General features: G+C 42.4%; 1 protein-coding gene across 1 annotated transcript in view; it reads left to right on the plus strand.

Moving 5' to 3' along the window:
* Positions 1 to 27097, plus strand: part of ADAM17 (ADAM metallopeptidase domain 17) — a 49199-nt gene that overhangs the window by 3240 nt on the left and 18862 nt on the right. The window contains exons 2-13 of the mRNA XM_014540535.1: positions 9123 to 9184; positions 9416 to 9548; positions 11470 to 11600; positions 12379 to 12467; positions 15649 to 15817; positions 16967 to 17100; positions 19740 to 19829; positions 21823 to 21936; positions 22675 to 22819; positions 22924 to 23012; positions 24088 to 24240; positions 26822 to 27021. Of these exons, the coding sequence (XP_014396021.1) occupies positions 9123 to 9184; positions 9416 to 9548; positions 11470 to 11600; positions 12379 to 12467; positions 15649 to 15817; positions 16967 to 17100; positions 19740 to 19829; positions 21823 to 21936; positions 22675 to 22819; positions 22924 to 23012; positions 24088 to 24240; positions 26822 to 27021 (1509 nt within the window). The remainder of the gene's footprint in view (positions 1 to 9122; positions 9185 to 9415; positions 9549 to 11469; positions 11601 to 12378; positions 12468 to 15648; positions 15818 to 16966; positions 17101 to 19739; positions 19830 to 21822; positions 21937 to 22674; positions 22820 to 22923; positions 23013 to 24087; positions 24241 to 26821; positions 27022 to 27097) is intronic.

Genomic DNA, 27097 nt, shown 5'->3' on the forward strand with positions numbered 1-27097 from the left:
CCTGCCGCGGACGCTCCGCTCGCGCTCCTGTGGCTGCGGCTGCGAAGGGTTTCCTGGCCGCGGCCGAGAAACGAGCGGGGCGGCCCGTGTGGTCAGTGCTGAGCCCAGAGAGGAGAGGTTCTTATTTCGATGTCCTAAGAGGCTGGTTTTTTAAAAATATACATATTTTTATTGATTTCAGAGAGGAAGGAAGGGGGGGAGAGAGAGAGAAGCATCACTGATGAGAGAGAACCATGGATCGGCTGCTTCCTGCACACCCCCCACTGGGGCGGGCACGTGCCCTTGACCCGAATGGAACCCGGGACCCTGCAGTCCGCAGGCCGACGCTCTATCCACTGAGACACACCGGCCAGGGCAAGAGGCTGGGTTTTAAGGATGGAGGGATGTGAAGAGAGTGGCAGTGTGGTGGGAGTTAGTGGTGTAAACGTGTGCTGCTGGTCAGCCCTTCGTCCTCCAGAAGCTGGTGTGAGAGCGAGTGATGCGTTGGTGGCGAAGGATGAGGCGCTGCCCGGTGTGCACAGCTGTAGCTTCGGTGAGTCTTCATGGCTGTCTGGTCCCCAGATCCCACCAGGACGGACGGGGCACACCGAGCAGCGTGCGCAGCCTTCCCCACCACGTCGGGGTCCTTCATGGCCGATGGAGAGTCTCACATTAGTGTATCCGGAAGTTCTTTCTCATTTAATAGCCAGAAAGTGTCATCATGGAGGGTGTGCAGGGTGTTGAGTGTTCCGGCTGAACAGTCCTTCCTTGTTATGTCAGATCGGAACGATGACAGGCGACCAGGTTACTGGGAGCGAGGGCGCTTGTTAGGGTGCTGAGGGGGGTAAGTCCGTGCAGGTGGAAGGGACATGTGAGATGGGGTGGGCAGGTGACGGGGAGGGTGAGGACATATATCCTTTTCCTGGGACTGAACGTTAATGCAAGGAATCTTGAGATAGTACACCTTTCCCCACTCTAACGCCCGTTTGGCCTTGGGTATTCTGTTGCTCACAGGTGGGAAGTAGTGGTGTGACTCCCCGGGTGCACACAGGAGGGAGGAAAACCTTGCTTTCTGGGCCAGCTGTCAGCAGCTTCAGGGATCGGAGGGTGTTGTTTCTGGCCGTGTGCTTTTTATGTGCAAAGTGCAGAACGCTGGGGCCAGGAAGATGCAGGACTGCCCCGTTCACTCCCCAGGCGTCTGAAGGACGTACTGGATGCAGGTACTGTGTGTGGCTTCGGAAATGCGAGACCAGACAGCATCCATCTTCAGTCCGCTCCTGGCTGGTGGAGTAGGGAGTCCTGAACGGACAGTTCTAGAACAGCCTGGAGAGAGCGCCAGGCACACCTCGAGCCTGGGAAGGCGAGGCGAGGCTCCGAGAAGGAGGCGACATTTGAGCCCAAACTCTAAGGTTCAGTAGGTCAGGAGGGAAAATGAGGACACTCCTGATGGGGCACTTAGAGGTGGTTGACGTTAACCTCAGGGATCCTGCCTCGCGTTTTACATAAAGCGCAGAAGGAATGAGTCCGGCACAGTGAGCTGTCAGGATCACAGGCAGTGATAAATAGATGTCTTGTGGATATCTTTTCTTTTGAAGAGCATTGATTTCTGTGTGTCTTTAATGGCTCAGGATATAATTTGTTGTTTAATTTAACCCCACCATTATTTAGATTGAATTGGTCAAGACCAATAAGTAGTTTCATAATTAAAGAGCACGGTTTATTGTTTATTAGCTTACTTACCCTTTAAATGTTACTGTAACTGCAGTTCTGAAGCTGGGATTTGAATCCAGGCTTTCGGATACTCATCGTTCCCCCGAAGTGATTTCAGTTGAACTGTTATGAATTGCGTAATTTAGGAAAGTTATGAGTCATGTGAGCTCAGTCATGATCATATCTCGTTGAAGTTGCAGCTGGGGTGTATAAGTCTCACTTTGATTTCAAAAGTGGTTTCTCTTTGTGTTACTTTTAATAAAAAGAGGATGTGGTGGGTGGAAAGAAGAAAATGTAGGTCATGGATGAGAGATGAAAGCTGTACCTGAAACGTGTTTAGAAACGTACCCTGATGGTGTTGGTGGGGGCTTCTCCACATTGCACTGCTCATTTCTCAGAACTGACAGCCCATTTTGTTCGGTATTTTGACATCTGGGTTTCTCTCTTGATGTTAATTTTGCTTTCAGTCTGCATTCTTTTGAAACCCAAACACACAACCACCCTAACTGTTCCAAGGGAGATTTCATGCAACTCTGCTCTGTAGTAGTCAGAGATGAGCTGTATTTCTAGAATAGAATGAAGAGGAGAGCGAGGCAGAGCCATGGTGGGGAAACGAGAAATCCTTCTGCCCTTTCCATGGTTTTCCAGAACCTTAAGTGGAGGTGTCCTCTCAGGCCAAGTGTGGTTGATTTGGGGATTCTTCACCATTTGGTATTTATGAGAGACGGTGAGTGTTTTTAGTGGGAAGGATGGTTTGAGGAAAGTATGAAAAAGGGGCCGGGCAGGCTTCACGGAGGTAGGGGAGTGAAATGAAGTGCTGCGTCATGGATCCCCTTACTTCTCAGCCTAACACCAAGCAGGGACGTGGGTGTCTTCCTCCCCACACTGCTCCTTTTTTTTCCCCTTTAAAGTGTGTGTGTAGGCTCTGACAAGTCTCATCTACTGCTTTGGTTTCGCTTACTATTTGACTGTACCTATTCAGATAACTACTGTCTCCAACATAGACTTGTTCTCTGAAGTTTCGCTCATGTATCCGTTTGTCTACATGATGCTTCCACCTCTGTATTCACAGGCACTTCAAGTATAACAGGTCCAGAATTACTTTGGTAAATTTGGATTCACCCACTCGTCCTGCGTGCGCGGGGTACTGAAGAGCAGGCAGGGTCATGCGTCTTCTGCACAAGGAGAATAGACACTTGGCAGCAGTCCTGGCTTTCTCTTTTCTCTTTCCCACTCATGACACACCACTAGTGGCATGGCACTTATAGGGTCGTTTGGGGGAACACTCTGTACCCCACGCAGCAGAGCAGTGGAGAGCCAGCAGCGTGCTGCAGGGGTCTGCATTACACTTGCAAGTTGTATTCCAGGAAATGCAATTTATTGCAAAAAGAAAAGAGAAATGAAAAAGTTTACAAATGTTCCCAGACTCTTCTCATTCAACATTTCATTGTTTTAAAAGTCAGTTTTATCTTAAAAATGTTGACTCTGAACAGGATGAAAGAAATACGGGTATCTTTATGTCATTGTACCAGAGTAAATGGCCATAAAAACTTATCCCAGAAGTGAAACAATTTAAGCATAAAAGATGGGTGGAGCGGAAGGCTTATCAAATACTCTATAGGCCACTTCACATGACACCCAGAAAGCCAGTTATCTCAGGCCTGGAGGCCCAGCTTCCTCTTTATTCTTGGAGAACATAGAGGAACAAAGTATCTGCTGCTTTTCATTACTGATGTCAGTGTTGATAGTCTTGCCCTAGCTGGTTTGGCTCAGTGGATAGAGCATCAGCCTGCGGACTGAAGGGTCCCAGGTTCGATTCCGGTCAGGGGCACATGCCTGGGTTGCGGGCTTGATCCCCAGTGGAGGACATACAGGAGGCAGCCAATCAATGATTCTCTCTCATCATTGATGTTTCTGTCTCTCTTTCCCTCTCTCTTCCTCTCTGAAATCAATAAAGATTTATATATAAAAAGAAAGTCTTGCCGAAACCGGTGTGGCTCAGTGGATAGAGCGCCGGCCTGCGGACTGAAAGGTCCCAGGTTCGATTCCGGTCAAGGGCATGTACCTTGGTTTCGGGCACATCCCCAGTAGGAGATGTGCGGGAGGCAGCTGATCGATGTTTCTCTCTCATTGATGTTTCTAACTCTCTATCCCTCTCCCTTCCTCTCTGTAAAAAAATCAATAAAATATATTTTTTAAAAAAAAGAAAGTCTTACAGTAACAGATCTGCTCTCTCCCCACCTAAAATCGCTCTATGACTTATCAGTGACATAATTGCAAACATATGATGACCTGTGTCGATGCAAAAAAGTCCTGTGTGAAGGAACAATGTAATTGCAAACTAAACATAAGGTACAAGATATAATATGGAACTCCGGAATCTTTCAGCATCCAGCTGTCCTCTCATCTAAGCCCCTTGTCCAAAGCTGCTGCTCCTCGTGTGTTTTTGTTTGTTTGTTTTGTGTGGTTTTTTTAAATCTCAGTAGATGCGGTGCCACTGTGTTCCTAGGTACCCAAGCCAGTTACCTGGGGGGTTTTCATGTTCTGCACCTGGATTGCTCAGCAGTTTACTAGCTGATTTCCCAGACTTCAGTCTGTTCCCCTCTAGCCCACGCTCCACACTCCAGTTCCAATGAAATTTCTAATTCACAGCTGCTGCCCTTATCCAAAGACCAAAATCCTTAATTTCGATGTGTGGCCCTCCATGACCAGTACCCTGCTTGCCTCTCCAGCCTTACGCCTCTTCACATCCTCTGTGTGGTCTGCACTCCAGCTCAGGTTGCTTTCACTGCTTTGAGGATCCGTTCTGTGTTTCTTGTGGGCCTCGGCACATGTTATGCCCTCTACTTACTGGTGGAACCTTCTCCTTTCTTTCTACGTCCGTGGCTTCCTCCTCATCCTTTTGTTCTTAACTTCAGTGTTGTTCCCTGGGAAAGTACCCTGGGCTCACCAGGCCGGGGTCATGCTCCTGCTGTGTCCTCCCCCGACTTCCTAGAACTCCTTCTCCCTTGGCGCTTGACTTACTTTATAATCATTTTTAAAAAATATATATTTTATTGATTTTTTTACAGAGAGGAAGGGAGAGGGATAGAGAGTTAGAAACATCGATGAGAGAGAAACATCGATCAGCTGCCTCCTGCACACCTACTGGGGATGTGCCCGCAACCAAGGTACATGCCCTTGACCGGAATCGAACCTGGGACCTTTCAGTCCGCAGGCCGGCGCTCTATCCACTGAGCCAAACTGGTTAGGGCTATAATCATTTTTTGTGTAGTGGTCTTTCCGCCAATGTCACAATATTGGAAATGTATTTTTCTTTTTCTTTTTTAATACATTTTTATTGATTTTAGAGAGGCAGAGAGAGATAGAAACATCAATGATGAGAGAGAATCATTGATTGGCTGCCTCCTGCACGCTCCCTACTGGGGATTGAGCCCGCAACCCAGGCATGTGCCCTTGACTGGAATCGAACCCGGGACCCTTCAGTCCGCAGGCCAATGCTCTATCCACTGAGCCAAACCAGCTAGGGCTGGAAATGTATTTTTCTTTCTTCATTATATCCCTAGTCCCCGGAAGATAGAAGGTTCTCAATAAATATTGAGTAAGTAAATAGGCAGAGTCTGGTGGAACAGGAGGAAATGAAGTGCAGAATGTGTGTGCACGAAAGGAGGGTTGGGGTGGAAAAGATACAAAAACAGTGAGGAAGGGAGGGTCTCTAAAGATAACTAGACAGGACCGAGCAGAGGGGTTGTGGCCATACACTGAGCTAAGCATGTTAAGTGGTTTATAGTAAGTTTATTGAGAGATTTGAATACGGATAAAGGCTAAAAGCTTTTGTCAAGTTGGGGAAATATAAATTCAGTTGAGGAGCTATAGAAAACCGAGACAAACACTGGTTGAAATTTGGAAAGTGAAGCGCAGTGAAATACGGACGGGGATTCTGAGAGGGTACTTGCTAGTGCAAGGACAGTGCAAGGGCAGGAGGTCCGTTAGTTGGACTAGGGCAGTGCTGTGGCCATGCTGTTGGAATGGCCCCAGAGCTCCAGTTGGAGCCAGCTAGTTATTGTAAGAGGATAAATTACAGTTGAAACATAGTAAAGTTTTTTAAAGTGCTTTAGCAAGCTACATTTAAAAAGTGCTTTTTATAGAGAAAATATACCTAAAGATAACCAGTGATGTTACTATCTTGCTGTTTTTTTGTAGGCCTATTTTTAAACATAGTTAAGATCATGCAGTATGGAGAGTATTTTTCAAAAAAATGTACCTTTGTTTAATATTATAGCATAAACATTTCTCCATGTTTTAAAAACCTGTTTTTAAGAGTATTTTCTATTTATTTTTTTGAAGTGTTTTTACTGAGTTTAGAGAGAGAGAAACATGGATCAGATGATTCTTACTGGGGATGGAGCCCACAACCCAGGGATATGCCCTGACTGGGAACTGAACCAGTGACCTCGAGGTGCATGGGATGATGCTCAACCAACCGAACCACACCGGCTAGGGCTTCAGCATTTTAAGTGATTGCATTTTTGTTGTCGTTGTTGTTATGTAGAAGTTCCATAACTTGTCCCGGCTGGTGTGGCTCAGTTGGTTAAGCGTCGTCCCATACACCAAGAAGAGGCTGGTTCAATCCCCTCAGGTCACATACCCTGGTTGCAGGTTCGATCCCCGGTTGTGGCACATGTGGGAGATAAGCAGTTGACGTTTCTCTCTCACATCGATGTTCTCTTCCTCTCTCTAAGATCAATTAAATAAAAAAAGAGGAGTAGTAGTACCATAACTTACCTGTTGCCCAGTTATTACCTTGTTTCTGATTTTTGTTTATAAAAATAATGCAAGGCTGAACAATGAACATCTTTGTGTGTAAAGTTTTTTCTTTGAATTATTTCCTTACTTTAGTTCAGTAGTGGTTTTCCAACTTGGGTGTCCGTCAATATCACCTGGAAGGCAGGTTAAGCACAGATTGCTGAGCTCCACCCTAAGAATTTCTGGTTGAAAACTGGCCTTTCTAACGAGTTCCCAAGTGATGTTGATGCTGATGGTGCTGGTGTGGGGAGCAGCCTTTGAGAGCGGCTGGCCTATAATATTGACAGTGAAACTACAGTATTGAGGTTGGGTTTCTCAGTCAGTAGGAGTGATTATGATCTTGAATGAAACTGAGTTCATGTACCAACCTGTCTGTATCAGGAAGTTGAAGAGTGAAGAATTGTATCAGTACCTCAGCATTTAGAATTGGTGAGCATAGGTTCTGTGCTGGGTATTGTGAGGTAGGGGTACTGTGGTGAACAATACAGAGCTCCCTTTTGGCCATTTTACAATCTGTTTGTGAGATAAAACAGATATAACTCAAAAGTGCCGGGAGAAAGTAGTAAACACAGGGCTTCAGAATTCAAAGGGAGGTGAGGTCATGTTTGGTTGACTTGTTAAAATGTAGGAGACCTGGAAATAGAAGGTCCAAGAAGAGCAAGGCTATCTTTAAGAAGCTTAAACAGCATGACGTGAGGAAAGCTTGGGGTTTCCAGCCAGGCAGGCCCAGGTTCAAATCCCAGTTCTGTGCTACATTAACTGTGATCATTCCTCCCCGAGTCTCTGTGCTCATCTGTGAAATGGGGATAGAGCCTCAGGGATGTTTGTGGAGATAACATAGAACGCCCAGCATGGTGTCTTGTAGGAAACACTCACACATTGTTGAGTAAATGAAGCTTCTGAAGGTTTTTATTGGTGCTGCTGAGCATTACAGACATCAGCAAGGCCAGCTAACCAACAGCCTCCCATAGGCAAAGAAGTGATGGGTGCCTGCTCAGACAGCTTTTCTCTGGATTAAAGTTAAAAGGAAATTTTGTTAACAGAAAATGGGGGGGACCCAGCAGTGTGAAATTTGCTGCTACTTTGTGTAATGTTACCTTGAGTTAGACTCTGGAGTGGACTTGGAATGAATTTATGTAGATCTTAGAGCAGCGTGCCTACTCGCTGCTGTCTTCAGGGCTGCTGGGGAGGAGGCATTTCCCTCTTTTGACCACACTATAAACTGGCCCTTCCCCCTCCCTGTCGGCTCTCCTGCTGTAGTGTCCACAGCACTGACTTGTATTTGCTTGCGCGTTGTCTGTCTCTCCCACACTGAAATGAGTGCTGCGGTAGGCAAGGCCTCAGTTCTGCTTAAGGCTGTCTGTCAGGACTTACTCAGTGCCTGGCACGTAGCAGTGAATGAGTGAACTGATGCACCAACCAGCTGAGGAAGTTTAGGGGAAGAAGGAGAGAGTATGGGGTGGGTTATTTATTTTATTCGTGGTTTTCTGAGCATATTTAACCTCAGTGGCCCTTCACTTGTATTTTAAGCTCCTGCTCTATTTTGAGGACATCCTAAATCCAGTGGAATGATTTTGTTTCTTCAGGGATATTTGTTGAGAGAAAAGGAAAGCATCAGCTCAAATATTTTTAGACAGTTTCTGCAGAGACTTAAGTCACCAAAATTGTATTCCAAAAATTTTCTTGATTTTGGAAGAGGCAGCAGAGTTGCTGTTGATGACAGTGACTTACAGAGTAGACGTACTTTACCTTGTTTCCTCTTGCTCGGTATCAAATAAAAACATTTTTGTGCTTGTTTTATTTTGGTGGCAGTGCTCTTTACTTTTCTTGGGTTCCAGGTCATTCTGGTAAAATCATTAATGTTGATTTTTCCCAGGGATTAGTTTTGTTTTTATTACTTCTGCTTCCTGGTGTCCACTGGACTGATGGTCTGTATTTGTTGAGGGCAGCAGTAATAGGATAGTATCACTTCTTGTTCTCTAATTTGGATTATGTGTTTTTTTTGTAAAACATTTACTTTCCCAGTTTTGGTTTGCTCATTAATACATTTGTTGCTCTTGCTCCACATCAACTGATAAGAAACTAGCCCTAACCGGTTTGGCTCAGTGGATAGAGCGTCCACCTGCGGACTTAGGGGTCCCGGTTCGATTCCGGTCGGGGGCATGTACCTTGGTTGTGGGCACATCCCCAATAGGGGGTGTGCAGGAGGCAGCTGATGGATGTTTCTCTCTCATCGATGTTTCTAACTCTCTATCCCTCTCCCTTCCTCTCTGTAAAAAATCAATAAAATATTAAAAAAAAAAAAGAAACTGATATAGCTCAGATTGGCAATTGGCAGGTTGAGTTGGCTACCTTGATCTTAGGAATTCTAAACATACAAGCCAGAAATACCTTTAATTTAGAAGTTAGGTCATTGCATAATATGATACACTTTAAGATACCAAAATTACCACTGCCTGATATGAACATGGACTCTTGCTCAGATTTCCCTCATTGCCACAGTATCTTTCCACAGTTGGTTGGTGTGACCTGGGACCTAAAAAGGTTCGCACATTGGCTTGCTTGCCATGTTCTTGTCTAGTAGGTGTCACCCCTCCCTTCTTTCCCATGCTATTTATTTCCTGAAGACATTGGGTCATTTGTTCTGCCGGAATTCTGACATTCTGGGTGTGGCTGATTGCTTGGGAAGGTTATTTAATTTGGCAACATTCAACGTTTATGTTTTAAAAACTAGAAGTTAGATCTTGGTTAGATTCAGGTTCAATTTGTGTGTTTTTATGTAAGAATACTTCATAACTTGTGCACTGGGCACTTCATAATGTGATACATTAGGAAGAGTTTGTTGTCTGACTCTCATTTTAGTAATATTACAATTGATTAGTAGGTTTAGGTGTTAATAACTTTTTTGCCTTTATTTCAGAAAAGCTTGATTCTTTGCTCTCAGACTACGATATCCTCTCTTTATCCAGTATCCAACAGCACTCGGTAAGAAAGAGAGATCTACAGGCATCAACACATTTAGAAACACTGCTGACGTTTTCAGCATTGAAAAGGTAATTTGAATTATTCATAGAAAAATGTTGGGGCAAGTGAGACTTGGTTTGGCAGAAAAATAAGTTGTTTTTCCTCCCAAAGGTTACTTATTTTTTCAATTACAGTTGATATACAATATTATATAAGGGTATCTTGGGGAGTTACATTTTTAAAGATTTGTAATTAATATAATTAGTCTGTCAGATTATTACATTGTATATTGCCTATTCTAAAATTTACACTGATGATTATTTTTAAAAAGTAAATAGGTATTCCCAAAGTGTCAGGGATGGTCATAATATGTTTATTGAATTTTAACAAAGAATTTTAATTAATTGACCATGAATAGAACCCACTAAGCCACCCTGGCCGGGTGTGGTGATGGATATTAACTAGACTTATTGTGTTGATCTTTTGGTGATATATACAAAAAACAGAAAAATGTTTGTGGTTACTGTAAATCCTTAAATCAAAAGTCAAAGATAAATGAAAATTACAAAAGAATTCTGTAAGTACATGACTTCACATAATTTTGGGAGAATAGAGTAACAAATAAATTCCGACTAATATATTCTGTGGGAGGCTTTATAGCTGAAAGTTGAAGATTGTAAACTCAAAAAACAGGAATTTTATATCACTTGGCCCTTAGTAATGTAGAAAGTGAAGAGCACAATTCCAGTGGTTTTTCTGGAAAGAACATTAAGTAAAAGCAATGTAGAACTCCTGGAGAGCTCTAAAATGAAATGATAAGGCATTGATAATAAGTTCTCAGCATAACTGACGGGAAAAAATCATACCTGTGAATGTGTAGGAAGATAGTGTTAGGATAGCAGGAGAAAATGTTCCAAGGTTTTCTGAAACAATGTTCTATCGTCCCTTTCTCTGTGACCATTAAAAAAACAACCCACAAGCAAACTAAAATTACCTTGTTATGCTCAAAAATGTTAAAAATATTTGTTGCCTTGGAGACAATCTTAGTGTAGATTCTTGCAGTTTAGGCTTATGCAGACCCATAGGAAGTAACATTTCATATTTTCAACACCATAGCTGACAAAATTTGTTCCTGCGGCTAAGATGAAAAACATACCTTTATTTTTGATGTTCATGGGCGCATTGAAAGGACTCTGTAAATAATAATTGAAAAATTCTTGCTCACTATGCCTAGTTTTTAAGTCAAGACTGAAACTCATAGAAAACAAAAGGATCTTAAGCTAACTGAAGAACTGCAGTGTGTATTTTAATGTCTGTTGTTTTTGCCTTGTATTTATTTTCCTCGTGGTATTGTGGATTAATTTTTTTCAAGATCTTTTTAGAAGGAGGAGAAAAGCATGAGTGCTTTTAAATACAGAAAAGTAGCATTTATTAATTTTACACAGCAATAACATTAGATTGATTGCTAGAGACAGCATAGGACAGGCTTCGGAAATGAGCCAAATTCAACTTTCAGTTCTGCCATTTACCAGCTGTATAACCTCAGATATGTTGATTAATTTCCAAGCCTCAATTTTTACTGTGTGAAGTGGCTATAACATATACCAGTACAGAGCATCTAGGACTGAGTAGGTGTTCAGTAAATAGTCTCAAATAATATCAGATTTTAATAAGTTTTAAAGACAAGCAGGACTTCTACTTACACTATCCAGATGTGTGTTTCCTTATTCTTCAGTCTCCAGAAAAGATGAATGCCTAAGCTGCTCGAGTCTTCCTTCCCAGTTCTAGATGCTCTTGGCTGCCAGATTCTTACGCTAAAGAGATTGGTCCTTTGTGTTTACAAGAGACAGGGTGCTCTAAGTACCTAGTAAAACAGTAGTGAAAACTTGCATGGCATTTTATTAATATCAACTCTTTTGTCAACTTCTTTTTTAAGGAAGTTTAATTAAATGAAAATTAGGCTTCCATTTTATGTTCTTAGAGTAAAATATGGATGCTTTCTTTCTTCAGGCATTTTAAATTATACCTGACGTCAAGTACTGAACGCTTTTCCCAAAATTTCAAAGTTGTGGTGGTCGATGGTAAAAATGAAAGCGAGTACAGCGTCAAGTGGCAAGACTTCTTCAGTGGACACGTGGTTGGTTAGTATGGAGCTTGTTTGCCTTTGTGTCTGGGGTGGTAGGTGTCCAGATCTAACTTGATTGCATATTCTTTTTTGTGGGGAGGGAGAAGTATCAGAGAACTGCTCTTCTTTGTTTTACTTGTACTATCTAAGTTTGGAAGCAAAAACATTCAAGCAGGAGGATATGGGTATTACCAGCTGCCACACTAGCTGACCACTTGAATGATTGAAATGAATTTCCTCTCAAGTGATGAGAATTTAACCTTTTCTTTAGAGAAGGATTGTAGACTTCCCTTAGGAGATTTTAAACAGAGAACCTAGGAGATAAAATAATTGACTTTATGATCCTGTTTTATATTTAAGAAAATGTATCCAACTAGCAATTGTTTACTTCTGGAACTTTTTCTACAGTCAGAAACAAATGGCATTAAAATCGTCAAATAGTAGAGTTCAAGACCTCTGTGTTTCAAATTGTTTTCTGCCTCCTCTTAGTTCTTTCTTCACCCAAAGTAGGCAGTTATTCCAGGAGGAAATTACAGGTTGGCTGGTTTTGTTCTGTAACAGACTCTAGATCATTCTCGTTCAGAAGCTGGAGGCGAGAGAGAGGTGTCAGATGACTGGATAGAGGCCCCTCCTGAGGCGAGTCTCTCTCTGCTCCGGGTGTTTTCATGGTGTTCACAGTGTCTGGGCAGATGCACTGATGAAGGGCTTTGTTGAGTTTTAATGGCAGTGCGGCATAGTTTATTTTTTGATATAAGTATTTTTTAATAATGAAAAAAATTTTTTTTCTCTTTTAGGTGAGCCTGACTCTAGGGTTCTAGCCCACATAGGAGATGATGATATTACAATAAGGATCAACATGGATGGGGCAGAATATAATATAGAGGTAAATCTAACATGAGTTTTTTTCTTAGCATATATCTTTTTTTCATCAAATGTCTATTTTATTAAATTTATTGGAGTAACATTGGTTAATAACATAAATTTCAGGAGTACAACATTATAATACGACGTCTGTATACTCAATTGGATGCTCACCCCTGAGGTCTAGTTTCCTTCCGATACCATAATGTGACCCCTTTGCCCTCTTCGTCCTCCTCTCACCCCTTCCCATCTGGGAACCACCTTGCTGTTGTCTGAATGAGTTTGTCTTTTGTTTGTTGCTTTTTGTTTCATATCCCATATATGAGTGAAATCATATGGTTCTTGTCATTTTTCTCTCTGACTTCACTTAATTATCTCTGATTTTTAAAAAGTCGTTTCTCAGTTGTTGTAAGAAGACAAAGATCTATAATTATACTTCTTTTTTCCTTGTATTTAAAGATTTTTAATTAGGAAAGTAGATGATGTTTTAAAGAAGGTGATATTTTTTACAAATGGCTCAGAAGCTGTCATAAGATGCACTCTGTATTTCTGATACCATAATTGAGTAAAAATCACATGTGGGTGGATAATAGGAAGAGAAAACTTCCTTTCCCTCCCGACTCATTTTTTCCTTATTCTTACTCTAATAATCCTATTATTGGTGTAAACATTCTCAAGGATGAAGGTGAAGTCTTATTTGTCCATTTCTCCTTTTTTTTTTCTCCTCCTAGATGCTCTGGAAATGCAAGATCAATGAAGGGTAATAGTTTAGAGTCTGAGGCAGGGGTCCTCAAACTTTTTAAACAGGGGGCCAGTTCACTGTCCCTCAGACCGTTGGAGGGCCGGACTATAGTTTAAAAAAAAACTATGAACAAATTCCTATGCACACTGCACATATCTTATTTTGAAGTAAAAAAACAAAACGGGAACAAATACAATATTTGTATTTGCATGTGGCCCGCGGGCCGTAGTTTGAGGACCCCTGGTCTGAGGGGTTAAAAGAGGAAACTAGGAAACGCGGCCGCTCTTTCGTTAAAGTCCTAGCAGTAAAACCAGGGCTGCACTGGTCCCGTTTGTGCAGGAAGGTAGCCGTGTGTCAGAGATTAGTCTGGAAAACAACATTTGCCACAGATGGTGGGTCGAAGGTATTCTCTGTTTCTAGGAAAATGCGAATACTCTGGGTATCATCAAAACAGAACACCTGTGGGAAAACTATAATGAAGATTGGTTAAAAGGAAAGGTTCAGGTATATTTCAGTGCTGACAATCCATGCATAGTCAAAAAAATCTCTTGTCCTCCTCAAAATCTCTTTCATGGATTTTTTTTCCTTCCAATTTAGGGTCCAGTCCTGGTTATTAGTAGTGGTTATTATAGGAGTCAGCACTCTCTTAGAAATGGTGATAATAGGATCTGCTTTTAGTACTAGTAATAGTAACTCCCTTCATTTTGAAATCTTAATATGTAACTGGATTCATATTTGACATTATCTTCAGGAGAAGTGTTACCACTGCTTTACTCAATGAGAACGGTTATGCTCAGATACGTTAACATCTCCAAGGCATGTGGTGGGGTACAGTGAGGTTTGAACCTAGGCGTATCTGATCCCGGAGCCTGCTGTCTTTTTCTCTGCAAGGTGGGCTATATTATGAAACGATGAATATGAATTTAGAAATGTTTGTGCCCAAAGAAAAAAGTGTCCTCTTCCTGTTCGTAGGCCAGGTGCAGGTTTGTGAAGGTTTCGATAGCGAGGAGTTGGTTAGTAAACTTTTTGAGGTCTCTGTTAGCCTGAGGTTCTGTAACCGTTGTTTTTAAATCTGCCTCCTACATGGATTATAAGAGAGTATATATGTATTTAACAGCTTCGTTGAGATACAATTCACTGTACAGTTTACCCATTTAAACTATATAACTTGGTGGTTTTTAGTATGTTCGTAGAATAGTGTAGGTATCATCATGATCAGTTTTAGAACATTTTTATCACACCCATCACCCTTTTCTCCCAACTCCCCTAGCCCCAGGCAACCACTGATCTGCTGCTCTCTCTAGATTTGCCTGGTCATTTCACATAAGTGGAACTGCACAATGTGTGGTCTTTTGTGACTGCTTCTTTCACTTATTATGTTTTCATGCTTCATTCGTGTTGTAGCATGTGTCAGTACTTTATTTCTTTTTATAACCAAGTAACATTCTATTGTATGGATATACCACCTTTTGCTTATTCCTTCATCCATTGGACATTTGAGTTGTTTCCACTTTTTGGCTATTATGAATAACGCTACTGTGAACACTTGTGAACAAGTTTTTGTTTAAGCACATGCTTTCATTTCTCTTGGATATAAACTAAGAGTGGGATTGCTGGGTCATACGGTAACACTGTTTTCCATAGTGGCTGTACTTGACATGCTCACATTTTACATTTACTGCATTTTACAGCCCATGTGACATGGGCACCAGCATGCATGAGAGTCTGCTTTGTCCACCTCCTCGCCAACACCTGTTATGGGTGTATTTTTTATTATAGTCTTCCTGCTGGGTATGAAGTAGTGTTTTCTTGTCGTTTTAATTTCATTTTCATGATGGGTATGGATATACGTGTGTGTATGTAAATTTTATCTTTTTGAACCTTTCTCACAACTGTTTGGTTCTGATGAGACCAATGTCCCTTACAGAGAGGAACTTGAGTTCGAAATAATAAACATTCTTTTGACTTGGGTACCCTTTTGAGTATGTTAGTTCTGATTTACGGTGGCCTTGCAATATTGTAAGTGAAGGTATTTTTCTTTCCTGTGCATGTAAGATGTTAAGGAAACGAGAATGAAAAAGCATCGGAACAGAACCTTGTCCAACTTCCATGCTGTCTGCCCATCACCCAGCATGGTTGGTGTTAACATAAATATTTTGAATCAGTGAATGGAAAAGGATATGCATTTTCTCTTCTGGTTCTTCTAAAAGGTTTCATAACTTGTGCAAAATATGCCCTTCTTTATCTACAGATAAAATAAAAAAGTGAATAATCCATGTATTTGTTTCCCAGCATAGAAACTCTTACGATAAAAATGGAAATGGTTTATTTCCTATAAAAATGACTAGTCAGTTTACTTAGCCTGGAAATGAATGTTATCTAAAAACAAGGAAAGGATGTAAGAATTTAATGTTTAGGAATTTTTATATTTTCTGTCTCAATTATATTTTTTCTATTTTAGCCACTTTGGAGACTAATTAATGATACTAAAGACAAAAGAATATTAGTTTATAAATCTGAAGATATCAAGAATGTTTCACGGTTGCACTCTTCAAAAGTGTGTGGTTACATAAAGGCGGAAAATGAAGATTTGCTTCCAGAAGGGCTGGTAGATGGAGAGGCACCTAAGGGTAAGACTTAAAAAACATATTTCAAGTAGGACAAAAGCACTGTGCTGTCGTCAATAGGGTTGTTAAGTTGATTTCTTTACAAAGCATGTTTCTCAAGTAACTATACTATTTGGCTGGAAAATAGCTCTGTTCAGAAATTTTTGTTAATTCTTATGCCTAGAATACAAGAAATAAAAACACTAGAAAACAATCGTAACAGTAAAGATTAGACTTTAAAAAAGATTGGGGGAAGGGGAATTGAATAATCTGAGGGAAAATATTTTTTTATTTGCAGGTATTTAAAAATGACAAAATAATACTGCTGTAAAACAATCTTTAGATAAGTGATAAGACATTACTTGGTAGCAGGAAAGCTCTTTAATGATTGGAAAGATGAAGCTTATCAGTTTGGGGCAGATCCATTTAGCACCTTTTGAAAACAACCATCTTGGAGAAATAGTCTACTGTCCTTATTTTTGCAAACCTTAGAAAATATTACTAGCATTTTAGTATATAAATAAATTCTTAAACAATTTGATTATTTGATAAGAAAACCTATTAACACAAACTGGTTTTTAATGTCGGATTACCTTGATATTTTTGCCATTACTTTGGTTAATTTGTGGACTTCTAGAATAGAGTGAGAGCTTCATAGCCGAGCGATAAATAGCTGATTGCTTTACTTGCAAGTACTTTTTACAGTTGCCTCATTTTAAAAATTACAGAGACACTTTTCCTTGGTTTTGAATTCTACAATTTTTAAAAAATATATATTTTTATTGATTTCAGAGAGGAAGGGAGAGAGGTGGAAACATCAATGATGAGAAGGAATTATTGATCAGCTGCCTCCTGCACACCCTCTACTGGGGATCAAGCCTGCAACCTAGGCATGTGCCCTTAACGGGAATCAAACCCAGGACCCTTCAGTCCGCAGGCTGATGCTCTGTTGACTGAGCCAAACCAGCTAGGATTTGAATTCTACAATTTTCAAACCTCATATTACTTTTCACTTTTCCTTCAAATTGTGGGGTTTTTTTTTGTTCAGGATACCTGTAAGGAAACTAAATTCATGTAATGTTTGTTTCAAAACTATGATAGGTTTAAAGAGTTACTATAAAACCTCCTTGTTTGATGAACTTTGATGTAATAGTGCTTACAAATTCATATTAGAGCTTGTTCATCGGGTGAAGAGAAGAGCCGACCCTGATCCCATGAAGAACACGTGTAAATTACTGGTGGTGGCAGATCATCGCTTTTACAAGTACATGGGCAGAGGGGAAGAGAGTACCACTACCAATTACTTAGTAAGTATTTGATACGGGAGAAGGTAACGGACAAAAACACTCATGTAGGTAGACTCATTTCACTTAGGAGAGGACTGCACAATTTGAAACATGAAGAAATGGATCTGTTTCAGATGCCGTATTATTTCATAAAATACTTGAGGGCTATCTGAGGTTCTTGCATTACTGCATAGAGATTTTAGTTTCAAATATTTGAAAACCTGTTTTACCTTTGAACTATTATTTTCTGCACAGTAGAATTTTTATGCATATTAGGGTTAGGGAGAGTTCATTACATAGGCCTCTCTTTATCCAAGTGAATTCTTTTAAACATTACTGCTATAATGGCAGTAATCTTACTGGGACATGTGAATGTTGCTCTAGAGTGGAAAATGTATTTGTATAAAGAATAAACATTATGCTAGTTTTTGTAATTGGTAGAAACTTTTATAATGGCATTTTCTCTAAACTGATTTTTGCTTATATGCATATTTCAGAGAAGATGGGTTTGGTTTGTGCCATAAAATGGTTAATTATTGGGCTCTGAGAAATAGATGGGATCTTCATGCTTATAACCAACCTGCGGGCTGAGAGTGAAGATTACTGAAGTATTGACACTGGATTTTTAAGCATTTACCGTTGTAATTTTGAAAAGTCAAGGGAATCAGATTTCATTGACATTTTTCATAGTATGACCTCATTTGTCTGATAACTTGGCACTGACCAAAATGCTGTTTAGGAAATAAGTGAATGCAGCTCTTCATGAGCCGAGAGTCTGGCTCAGTAAAGACGTCTTTCTCGTTGCCTCTCGGTGGCCCTTCTCTGTCATGCCCGCCCTCACCCTTCTCTCTCCTCCTCACCAAGTGAAAGAAGTCATTGTGAAGCTAGTAGGAGCAGTGTGTGAAGTCACTGTAATTCTTGCTCCTATGGAAGAGAGATTTCTTTTTTTTTTTTTTTTTTAAATAATTTTTCTTTTTTATATTTTATTGAGTTTTCACAGAGAGGAAGGGAGAGAGAGAGTTAGAAACATCGATGAGAGAGAAACATCGACCAGCTGCCTCCTGCACATCTCCTACTGGGGATGTGCCCGCAACCAAGGTACATGCCCTTGACCGGAATCGAACCTGGGACCTTTCAGTCCGCAGGCCGACGCTCTATCCACTGAGCCAAACCGGTTCTCCTAACTGGGGATGGCCCGCAACCAAGGTACATGCCCTTGACCGGAATCGAACCTGGGACCTTTCAGTCCGCAGGCCGACGCTCTATCCACTGAGCCAAACCAGTTTCGGCGGAAGAGAGATTTCTTGAAAAAGTTTCTTAATAGGGTGTATTAAGGAGTTCTCTTAATTTACTTCTTTGTTCATTACACCACGAATATTAATATAATGAGAGGTTAACTAGTACAGACAGTCCTCGGGTTACGTCGGACTCGACGTATGTCCTTTCATGGTTACGTCGCCATCTGTGTATGTGCTCCCTGTGAGTGACGTAGGTGCTTATGTAGGTGGGTTTCGACTTACAGCGAAAATCGCGTTATGTAGGAACAGATCTCCGACGTAACCTGAGGACTTACTGTACTCTTAAAATTTGCATTTCTTAGTCTTACAGTTACTCTAAGCCAGTGATGGCGAACCTTTTGAGCTCAGCGTGTCAGCATTTTTAAAAACCCTAACTTAACTCTGGTGCCATGTCACATATAGAAATTTTTTGATATTTGCAACCATAGTAAAACAAAGATTTATATTTTTGATATTTATTTTATATATTTAAATGCCATTTAACAAAGAAAAATCAACCAAAAAAATGAGTTCACGTGTCACCTCGGTTAGCGAGGGAAAGAATTTTTTATTGTTCAAAACTGGCTAGATGAGGTTTGTTTGGGCAACTGCAAACAAATGGCATCCGTTCGCGTGTCACCTCTGACACACGTGTCATAGGTTCACCATCACTGCTCTAAGCAAAGAGCAGTTTTCTACCTATAACATGCTTTGCAGTTGCCCAAACAAACCTCATCTAGCCAGTTTTGAACAATAAAAAATTCTCTTTGAGAGAAGGTACTGCTGAGTGTTTTGTTCTTGGTGGTGTGAACCGTCCTTGGCTATCATCCTTTCCCTCCCTAACTACCTCCCCCTCCCAAGTGAGAGCACAGGGAAGGGGGAGGTGAGCCTCATTTTCCTGGCTCTCGGCCTGGTCCCCATGCTGCACTCCGCCCAGGGCGGGTGGGGACAAGCTGAGCAGGGCCTGGCACTGCTCCTCACTCTCTCTAAGGAAGGCGTTTGAGGAACTGGCCGAGAGACCGAGTGAAGACAGAATATTTCCTAGAAGAGACTTTTAGGTAAATCGATTGACTATTCATTTTCATTTTTGTAACTGACTGGAATGGCAGGTTTTTTAAAAAAAACTGGTTACTTGGTATTTTGGTTCCATATGCAGTTGATTACTTTGATTTATACTAAGGGGTACCACTGTTTTACTCTGGTAACAACACTTTATTTGGGGCTGGGAATAACTTCTTTGTTAGCACTGTCAATGATAAAGAATACTATTATGCTAGTGTTTGTAATTGGTAGAAACTTTTATAATGGCGTTTTCTCCCTGCAGGATTCATTACGTTGCAAAGAGCAGTAACGGTACATAATGTCTCTCTCCCTCTCACACAGATAGAGCTCATTGACAGAGTCGATGACATCTACCGGAACACTTCCTGGGACAACGCAGGCTTTAAAGGTTATGGAATACAGATAGAACAGGTACTTATCAATGCATTGGCTCACACACTCAGCTAAGTTCTGTGATGTAATTATTTGTCACTTCAGATGTAATCATAAATAAATAAATGCCATAATTTTTATTGGTTAAATTACACTGTTTTTTATATTAATTACTTATAGATTATGAAGTTTTCTGTTCTTAAGCTTGTTTTAGGCAAAAAGCCTTTTTTGCTGCTCTGATCTTTCCCTTCTCTGAATTCAGGGCCTTTCTATCCCCTGCCCTGTTTTCCTTGCCTGTGATCATGCTTTCTGTCTTCAGTTAGAATCCTGGCACGTAGTGTTGAGTCTGTAGTCAGAAAAGTTGCTCAGAACTACTGTGTACATTGCAAGGCATTTATGCGTACAGACCCATTAGAACTTTCTCCCAAACCTCCTGATTTCTTATATCTCGTTAATAGAATATGTCCAGCCCAGCTGGTGTTACTCAGTGGTTGAGCATCATCCCACACACCAAGAGGTGATGGGTTTGATCCCCGGTTAGGTCACATGTCCAAGTTGCGGGCTCAATCCCCATAGGGGTGTGCAGTGTTTCTATCTCTCTCTTCCTCGCTCCCCAAAAAAACCAAAAAATAAATAAAAATATATTTTAAAAAATAGAGTGTGTCCAGCCACAGTGTATTAATGTCATCTTAGTATCTCATAGTAAAAATTGTTCCAAATTGATAAGATTAATTAAAAAGACTGTTCTGAAATTGGGTATTGCTCTGGACACTTTGATATGGAAATTATTGTTTGTATTTTTTCCTAGGCTTTGTTCTGAATTAACCATATTCTTATAGGCTCTGTAGCTAGAATTTAGAGAGTAAAAAAAAACAACCTAGAAATTATACATCATTCTTATAAATGTTAAACTTTTATAGTACTTGCATAAAACTAAGAGAATTATTTTTCCCTTTTCCCATTCTTTTACTTGCATTTTCTTTTTTTAAGTTATTATTTGAATAGGTAACATATACATATGGTACAAAAGCCAGTGAAAAGTAAGTCTCCGCAATCTCTGCTCATTGTCAAACCAGTTTCTTTCCCCAGAGACACCCATGTCACTAGATTCATGTGTATTTTTCCAGAGACCTTTCTGCATGTATAGCATGTGTGTGTGTGTGTGTATTTGACACAGTGGTGGTATGCGTACTCTCTGGATCATGCTTTTCCATTTCATGAATATGTTGGTGACTACCCCACTGTGGTTCAAATAAAGCTGCCTCACTTGTTTAAAACAGCTGCGACTTGATTGAGTTTTAGGGGATCGGTAAAGAAAGCTTTTTTTTTTTTTTTGCTTTAGAACTTGGAACCAGTTGAAAAAATAGATGTGATCTAGGGGCTAAAAATATCAGCTTCTTTAATGATAACAAGCGGGTTGGAAGATACGGTTTAGATGGGCCGCCACCGGAGGCTTCCTGTTCCATCCCAGAATTGGTCTTGACCACCCACCCCCAGAGCTGCAAAGCGCACCCAGTGGTGGCCAAGCAGAGCCGATTATGCCCTCCACGGGCAGGCAGCGCCAGAGCCCTCGGGAGCGGCCTGCCGAGCATGGCTGTTCCTTGCTGCAGGATTAATAGTATTTGTGCGACATGTACAAGGAACAGCCCCTGTTCTTAATACCCTTTTACTCCTGTGGCTTATAGTGACGTACATCCTAGTCTGCATCCCTGCATCATTGACTAGAGTTGAACTAAATATTTTAGGCTAATGAAACTGAAGTTCTCATTGTTTGAACTAAATATAGAAAAAATGAAAATTTGGGAGTACATTTGTAAATTTATAAATCATTCATTGACAAATTCTCCATTATCATCTGCTTCTCACTTTGTTTTTAAACATTAATTATTTAGGGCTGAAGAATTTTATGTAATTCTGGTTCCAAAACATATTTTTTTCTAGAATCAGCTTTTATTGAATATCTGAAACAATGCAGTATTTAGTTTGTGACTTTTTCTGAAGTGTTCTAAGTATATTATCTCTTTAAGTATAGATTCGCATTTTCAAGACTCCAGAGGATGTAAAACCTGGTCAAAGGCACTATAATATGGCAAAAAGTTACCCAAATGAAGAAAAGGATGCCTGGGATGTGAAGATGCTGCTGGAGGTAGGTGGGGAGCCCTGGACCTGACGCTGTTGCTACCACTTGTGGTTTCTGCCGTGCTGGGGGGGGGGGGGGTTATGTCTACTGACGAAGGGACATGTTAGAAAAGGGGCTTGGGAACCGGAGCAGCCCAGACAGCTGGTCAGCCGTCACCTGTCCCCTGCAGCAGGGCCAGCAGCCAGCAGGGCAAAACGCTGTGCCCACAACCTTAGTGTATTGGGATGACGCTGTCACCAACTGAGCTGCCTGGCCAGGACCCTGCTGTTCATTTTAAGCATTTTAAAAATCAAGGTATTTTTTAATTGGAGACTGTGGGTTGTTGTAGTAGAGGTTTCTTCTAAAACCATTAGAATTCTTGAAATACTTTAGAAGCCCTTGTCTTCGCGTGAAGTTCTGAGGCCCCTGAGAGAGGTAGGCATCCCAGTACTGGGTCTGGCAGATTTGGAATGTCCCCAGTGCTGGGCTGTGTGCTCTCCCACCAACCCTCATCGTTTCTTAGAACTGCTATAAAAAGCTCCCAGCCCAGCCCTTTTGCATCCCCACCCCCTTCAGATGACAGTCTGCTCCTCACCTGTGCAGGTAGGTGGGTGTGAGCTGTGGGCAAGGAGCATTGCCCTGCGTTGCCCGCACTATTTGGTGCAGACCTGCAATCATATAGAGCTGATCTGGAATACTTGGCTGAAACATCTTTCCATGTCATGTTATTGTTAATCTAATTAAGAACACTTTGCTTTTTTAAAGCAATTTAGCTTTGATATAGCTGAAGAAGCATCTAAAGTCTGCCTAGCACATCTTTTCACGTACCAGGATTTTGATATGGGAACTCTTGGATTGGCTTATGTTGGTTCTCCCAGAGCAAACAGTCACGGAGGTGTTTGTCCAAAGGGTAAGTTTCCCATTTGCTGTGTGACTGTGTGGGAACAGCAGGCGGATTGGCTTATATTGGAATTCTGTACTGAACAAGCAATTTGTCTGTTTTCTCTCCTTTAGCTTATTATAGTCCAATTGGAAAGAAAAATATCTATTTGAATAGTGGTTTGACCAGCACAAAAAATTATGGTAAAACCATTCTTACGAAGGTATGTGCTTTTATTTTTTAAAAGGATAGATGTTTAGTTTATTATAGTTGTTATATATTTATGTAGATATCTTCTAAAAGAGTACTACATACTAGGTTTTTTTTGTGTGTTGTTTTTTTTTTTTTTGGCCTAAACACATGTTCTTTGGTGAGAAATCTGAAAATAAAAGGTATAAAGAAGAAAATAAAAATTACTGGTCAAACTTCTTCCAAGACCCATCTGGGCCATTGTTTTCCGTAAGCTGTCCCCGGGGCCCTTCCGCTGCCCTCCTCTGCGGGGGCTGGTTGCTGGCCCGGCATGTGGCTATGGTCTCAGCCACCCGGACTCCCCTTCCTGGGCCCACACTCTCTTCGTGACTAATATCAGCATTTTGGTGTAGACCCTCAGGAGCTCCCCTGCGCTTAAACTGGATCGTTGAGCTGGTGCATTCCCAGTTCCCTCCGAATCTGAAGGCATGGCTCCATTGTCCTTTAGTGCTTTGTGTTCCTGTTAAAGCGTCTGAAGTCACTCCAATCTTTTATGCTTTGTATGTGACCTGTCCTTTCCTCTGGAATATTTTAGGATCTTGTTTTTGCCCAGATATATCCATTAGGAATGTGTTAGGCATATTCCAGAAAGTCCACATAACAGAAATCCAGTAAGCAGTGACTTAGATAAGGGGTGTGTTTGCCGCCGTCGAGAAGTTCGTGGGCGGCATCCTGACAGATGCTGGGGACCCAGGGTCTTCCCTCTGTCCTTGAGCCTTTGTCCTCATGGTCACACGATGGTTCCCTTCGGTGTTGCAGAAAGGAGGACAAAGAGAGCATAGTCTGTCCCTTTTTAAAAACTGGTCTGGAGGTCCCACCCACTGGCTTCTGTTTACAGCTCAGCGACAGAGCCGGTCACATGGCTGCCCAGATGCTCAAGGGAACGTGGGAAGGTGGCTGTTTTAGCTGAGGACATTGTCCTCTGAGCAGAGTTAGGATCTTTCAGGATCCCATTCCTCAGGGCCCTATTTAAGACAGCGGGGCCCACTGGCCCAAGCCGGTGGTGGTTGGGTATTGGAAAGTAATGTTTTCTTTGCATGATCTTTAAGGAAGCTGACCTGGTTACAACTCATGAATTGGGGCACAATTTTGGAGCAGAACATGATCCGGATGGTCTAGCGGAATGTGCCCCAAATGAGGACCAGGGAGGAAAATTTGTGATGTATCCCATAGCTGTGAGCGGAGATCATGAGAACAATAAGGTATGTGTCTCGGAGCGTCTTGACGTGGTTGGGAAAGAAAGAGGCTATTGAGTTATAACCAGAGCTCAGAACGGGTCCATTCAGGGATGGACTGCAAACTACCAGGTACCTGGAAATTTGGTTGTGTGTTGGGAGTGAAATGTGGCCCATCACATCTGGGTAAAGCTGTTGTCTGGGCTGTTTGTTATCAAGATTAAGCATGTGCGTTTGAGCCATGTGGAAACAGCAATAGCTTAGGTTTGTGTTGCAGGGTGTGGTGGGCCCAGGCTGTAAGTTAAAACTTCTCTCATTTTCATGTACAAGTTGTCATTCATTGAAACTCTGCAGCACTTCACCATTTGCATGTTTTTATAAACTGTTGCAACAAAATACATAATTTGTCAGACTCTAAGCCTCCTGTGGGAAGGGCCCTGGTCTTTCTGTTCGCAGCTCTGTCTCCAGTGTCTGGTCGGGTAGGTGGCACCTGGTCAGTGTATTGGTACGTATGTGAACAATCTATTCTGATAGATATGCGGGTTGGCTTGGGATATTGTTAACAACAGAGACTTAATAGAGAGTGTCCATAGGTGTCTGGTCCTTTCATGGTACCTGGAGCTGAGCAGCAGCAAGCAGTGAGGAAAACACACTGCTGTCGTGCTGAGTTAGGGCTGGGCGGGCTCCGAGTCGGTCTGGTCAGGAGAGATGCTGAGTGTTCGTCCTGCCTGTCGGGAGCCAGGCCCGAGCGTCTTCACTGTAACCATTGGGAGGTCCTTTCAGAAGTCCAGGTCGTGTTCTGTTCAGGGTGGTGGCTCTCGGAGAGCTTTCTGGCCGTTCCTTGTGTGCGCCTCAGTGGTCACGTCACCTCGGAGTCCTGTGCTCTCCACTCCTCAGGGGCTCGGTGGCGCTTGTCTGGGGTGAAAGAAGCCATTTTAGCAATTTGCAGAGAGCCGTGGAGACCCCACCTCAAATAACGATGCCGAGCTTTCCCTGTGCCTCTGACCCTTCTTCCCGGTGTCAGGTGGCTTGGCCAGTGGACTCTGTCAGAGCTCCTGGCTGTTAAGTCTGTCGAGTTTAGGAGGAGCCACCTTCGTGGTTCTGGGAAGCGAGGGTAGAGGAGCCTTTGAGCTACTGGTCACCTTCGAAAACTGAAAATCTTGGGGACTCATGAGAATGTGTAGAGCAGCGGTCGCCAGCCGGTGGTCCGCAGAACACTGGTGGTCTGTGAGGTCCAAAATGTTGGCGACCCCTGGTTTAGATGACAGTTTAGAATTAATATTTTAATAGACTACACTGAGTGGCCAGATTATTATGACCACCCCATCAGTACTTCGTTGGGCCACCTTTTGCCTTCAATACTGCGGCGATTCCTCTTGGCATTGACTCCACGAGATGTTGAAAGGTGATGCGAGGAATCTGACACCTGCCTGATGAATAGCACTGTCCAGTTCTGTGAGATTTGATGGTTGTGGAACCAGCTGCCTGATGGCTCTTGTAACTTCGTCCCACAAATGCTCCATTGGATGGAGATCTGGTGATTGTGGGGGCCACCTAAGCAAGGTAAAGTCTCCCTCGTGTTCTTGAAACCACTCCTGCACAATACGAGCACCGTGGCATGGCGCCTTGTCTTGTTGGAAGAAGCCATCTCCATTGGGATACGCCATCAACATGATAGGATGAACTTGATCAGCAATGATACTTAGGTATGTTGTGCTATTCAGACGTTGTTCCACACGAATTAAAGGGCCCAAATCATGCCAGGAAAATATGCCCCAAACCATAACACTGCCCCACCAGCTTGAAGGGTTGCATTCATGCCTGTGGGGTGCATGCTTTCATGCTGTTTCCGCCAAATTCTCACTCTGCCATCTGCATGATGCAACTGGAAATGTGATTCATCGGACCACATGACTTTTCCAATGCTCGACTGTCCAATCCTTGTGTTCCTGTGTGAATTGGAGACGTTTTATCTTGGTAACTGCAGACAGCAAAGGTGTTCGAACAGGCCTTCGGCTTCCATATCCCATACGAAGCAGTGTACGGCTAATTTGCCTATAAACGTCAGGTGGTCATAATAATCTGGCCACTCAGTGAATATAAGACTGCTTCTCAGTAAGCTCAACTATTGAAAGTCTTTAAAATGGATCATTCATACAGATAGCCAGGGAAGGGGGTGGTGAGCCAGGTCAGCCCATTGGCGTGCCTGCACGTGGTATCTAGGAAGACGAGGTCTGTGATGGTTCGCACTGTCCCCGGCGGTGCCAGGCCCGAGCAGGCGGGGCTTGTGGTCTGGTGGAGCTCAGGATCCTCCACTCGTGCCCGACGGCTCGTCCTCTCGACGGACTGGCTGGGATGTTTGGGGTCAGCCTGCGTGCAGCTTGCCTTCCTGTGAGGAATTTTAGGCTCTTCGCCAAATCCGCACCCACCTCTCAACATTTCACGGAGGGCGAGGATCAGTCCCAGGCAGAGGCACATAGAGGGACGGCCGTGAACTTGACACGCCTTCAGGAGGCTCCGATGGACTTTTGCATTCAGAGTTTAGAGAGGCGGTGCACACACAGGGGAATGGATTTTCATGTTATTTTGGGTCCTTTTTTCTCCTCAGCTGTTTTCAAACTGCAGTAAACAGTCCATCTACAAGACCATCGAAAGCAAGGCCCAGGAGTGTTTCCAAGAGCGCAGCAACAAAGTGTGCGGGAACTCCCGCGTGGACGAAGGAGAGGAGTGCGACCCGGGCATCATGTACCTGAACAACGACACCTGCTGCCACAACAACTGCACGTTTAAGGAGGGTGTGCAGTGCAGGTGGGCGCGGCGGGGGCGGGGCCGGGGCCGGGGCCGGGAGGGGCAGGTGTCCAGGTCCCGGCAGATTGCAAGCACA

This window comes from Myotis brandtii, unplaced genomic scaffold (assembly GCF_000412655.1).
Source record: "Myotis brandtii unplaced genomic scaffold, ASM41265v1 scaffold247, whole genome shotgun sequence".
NCBI classification, from domain to species: Eukaryota; Metazoa; Chordata; class Mammalia; order Chiroptera; family Vespertilionidae; genus Myotis; species Myotis brandtii.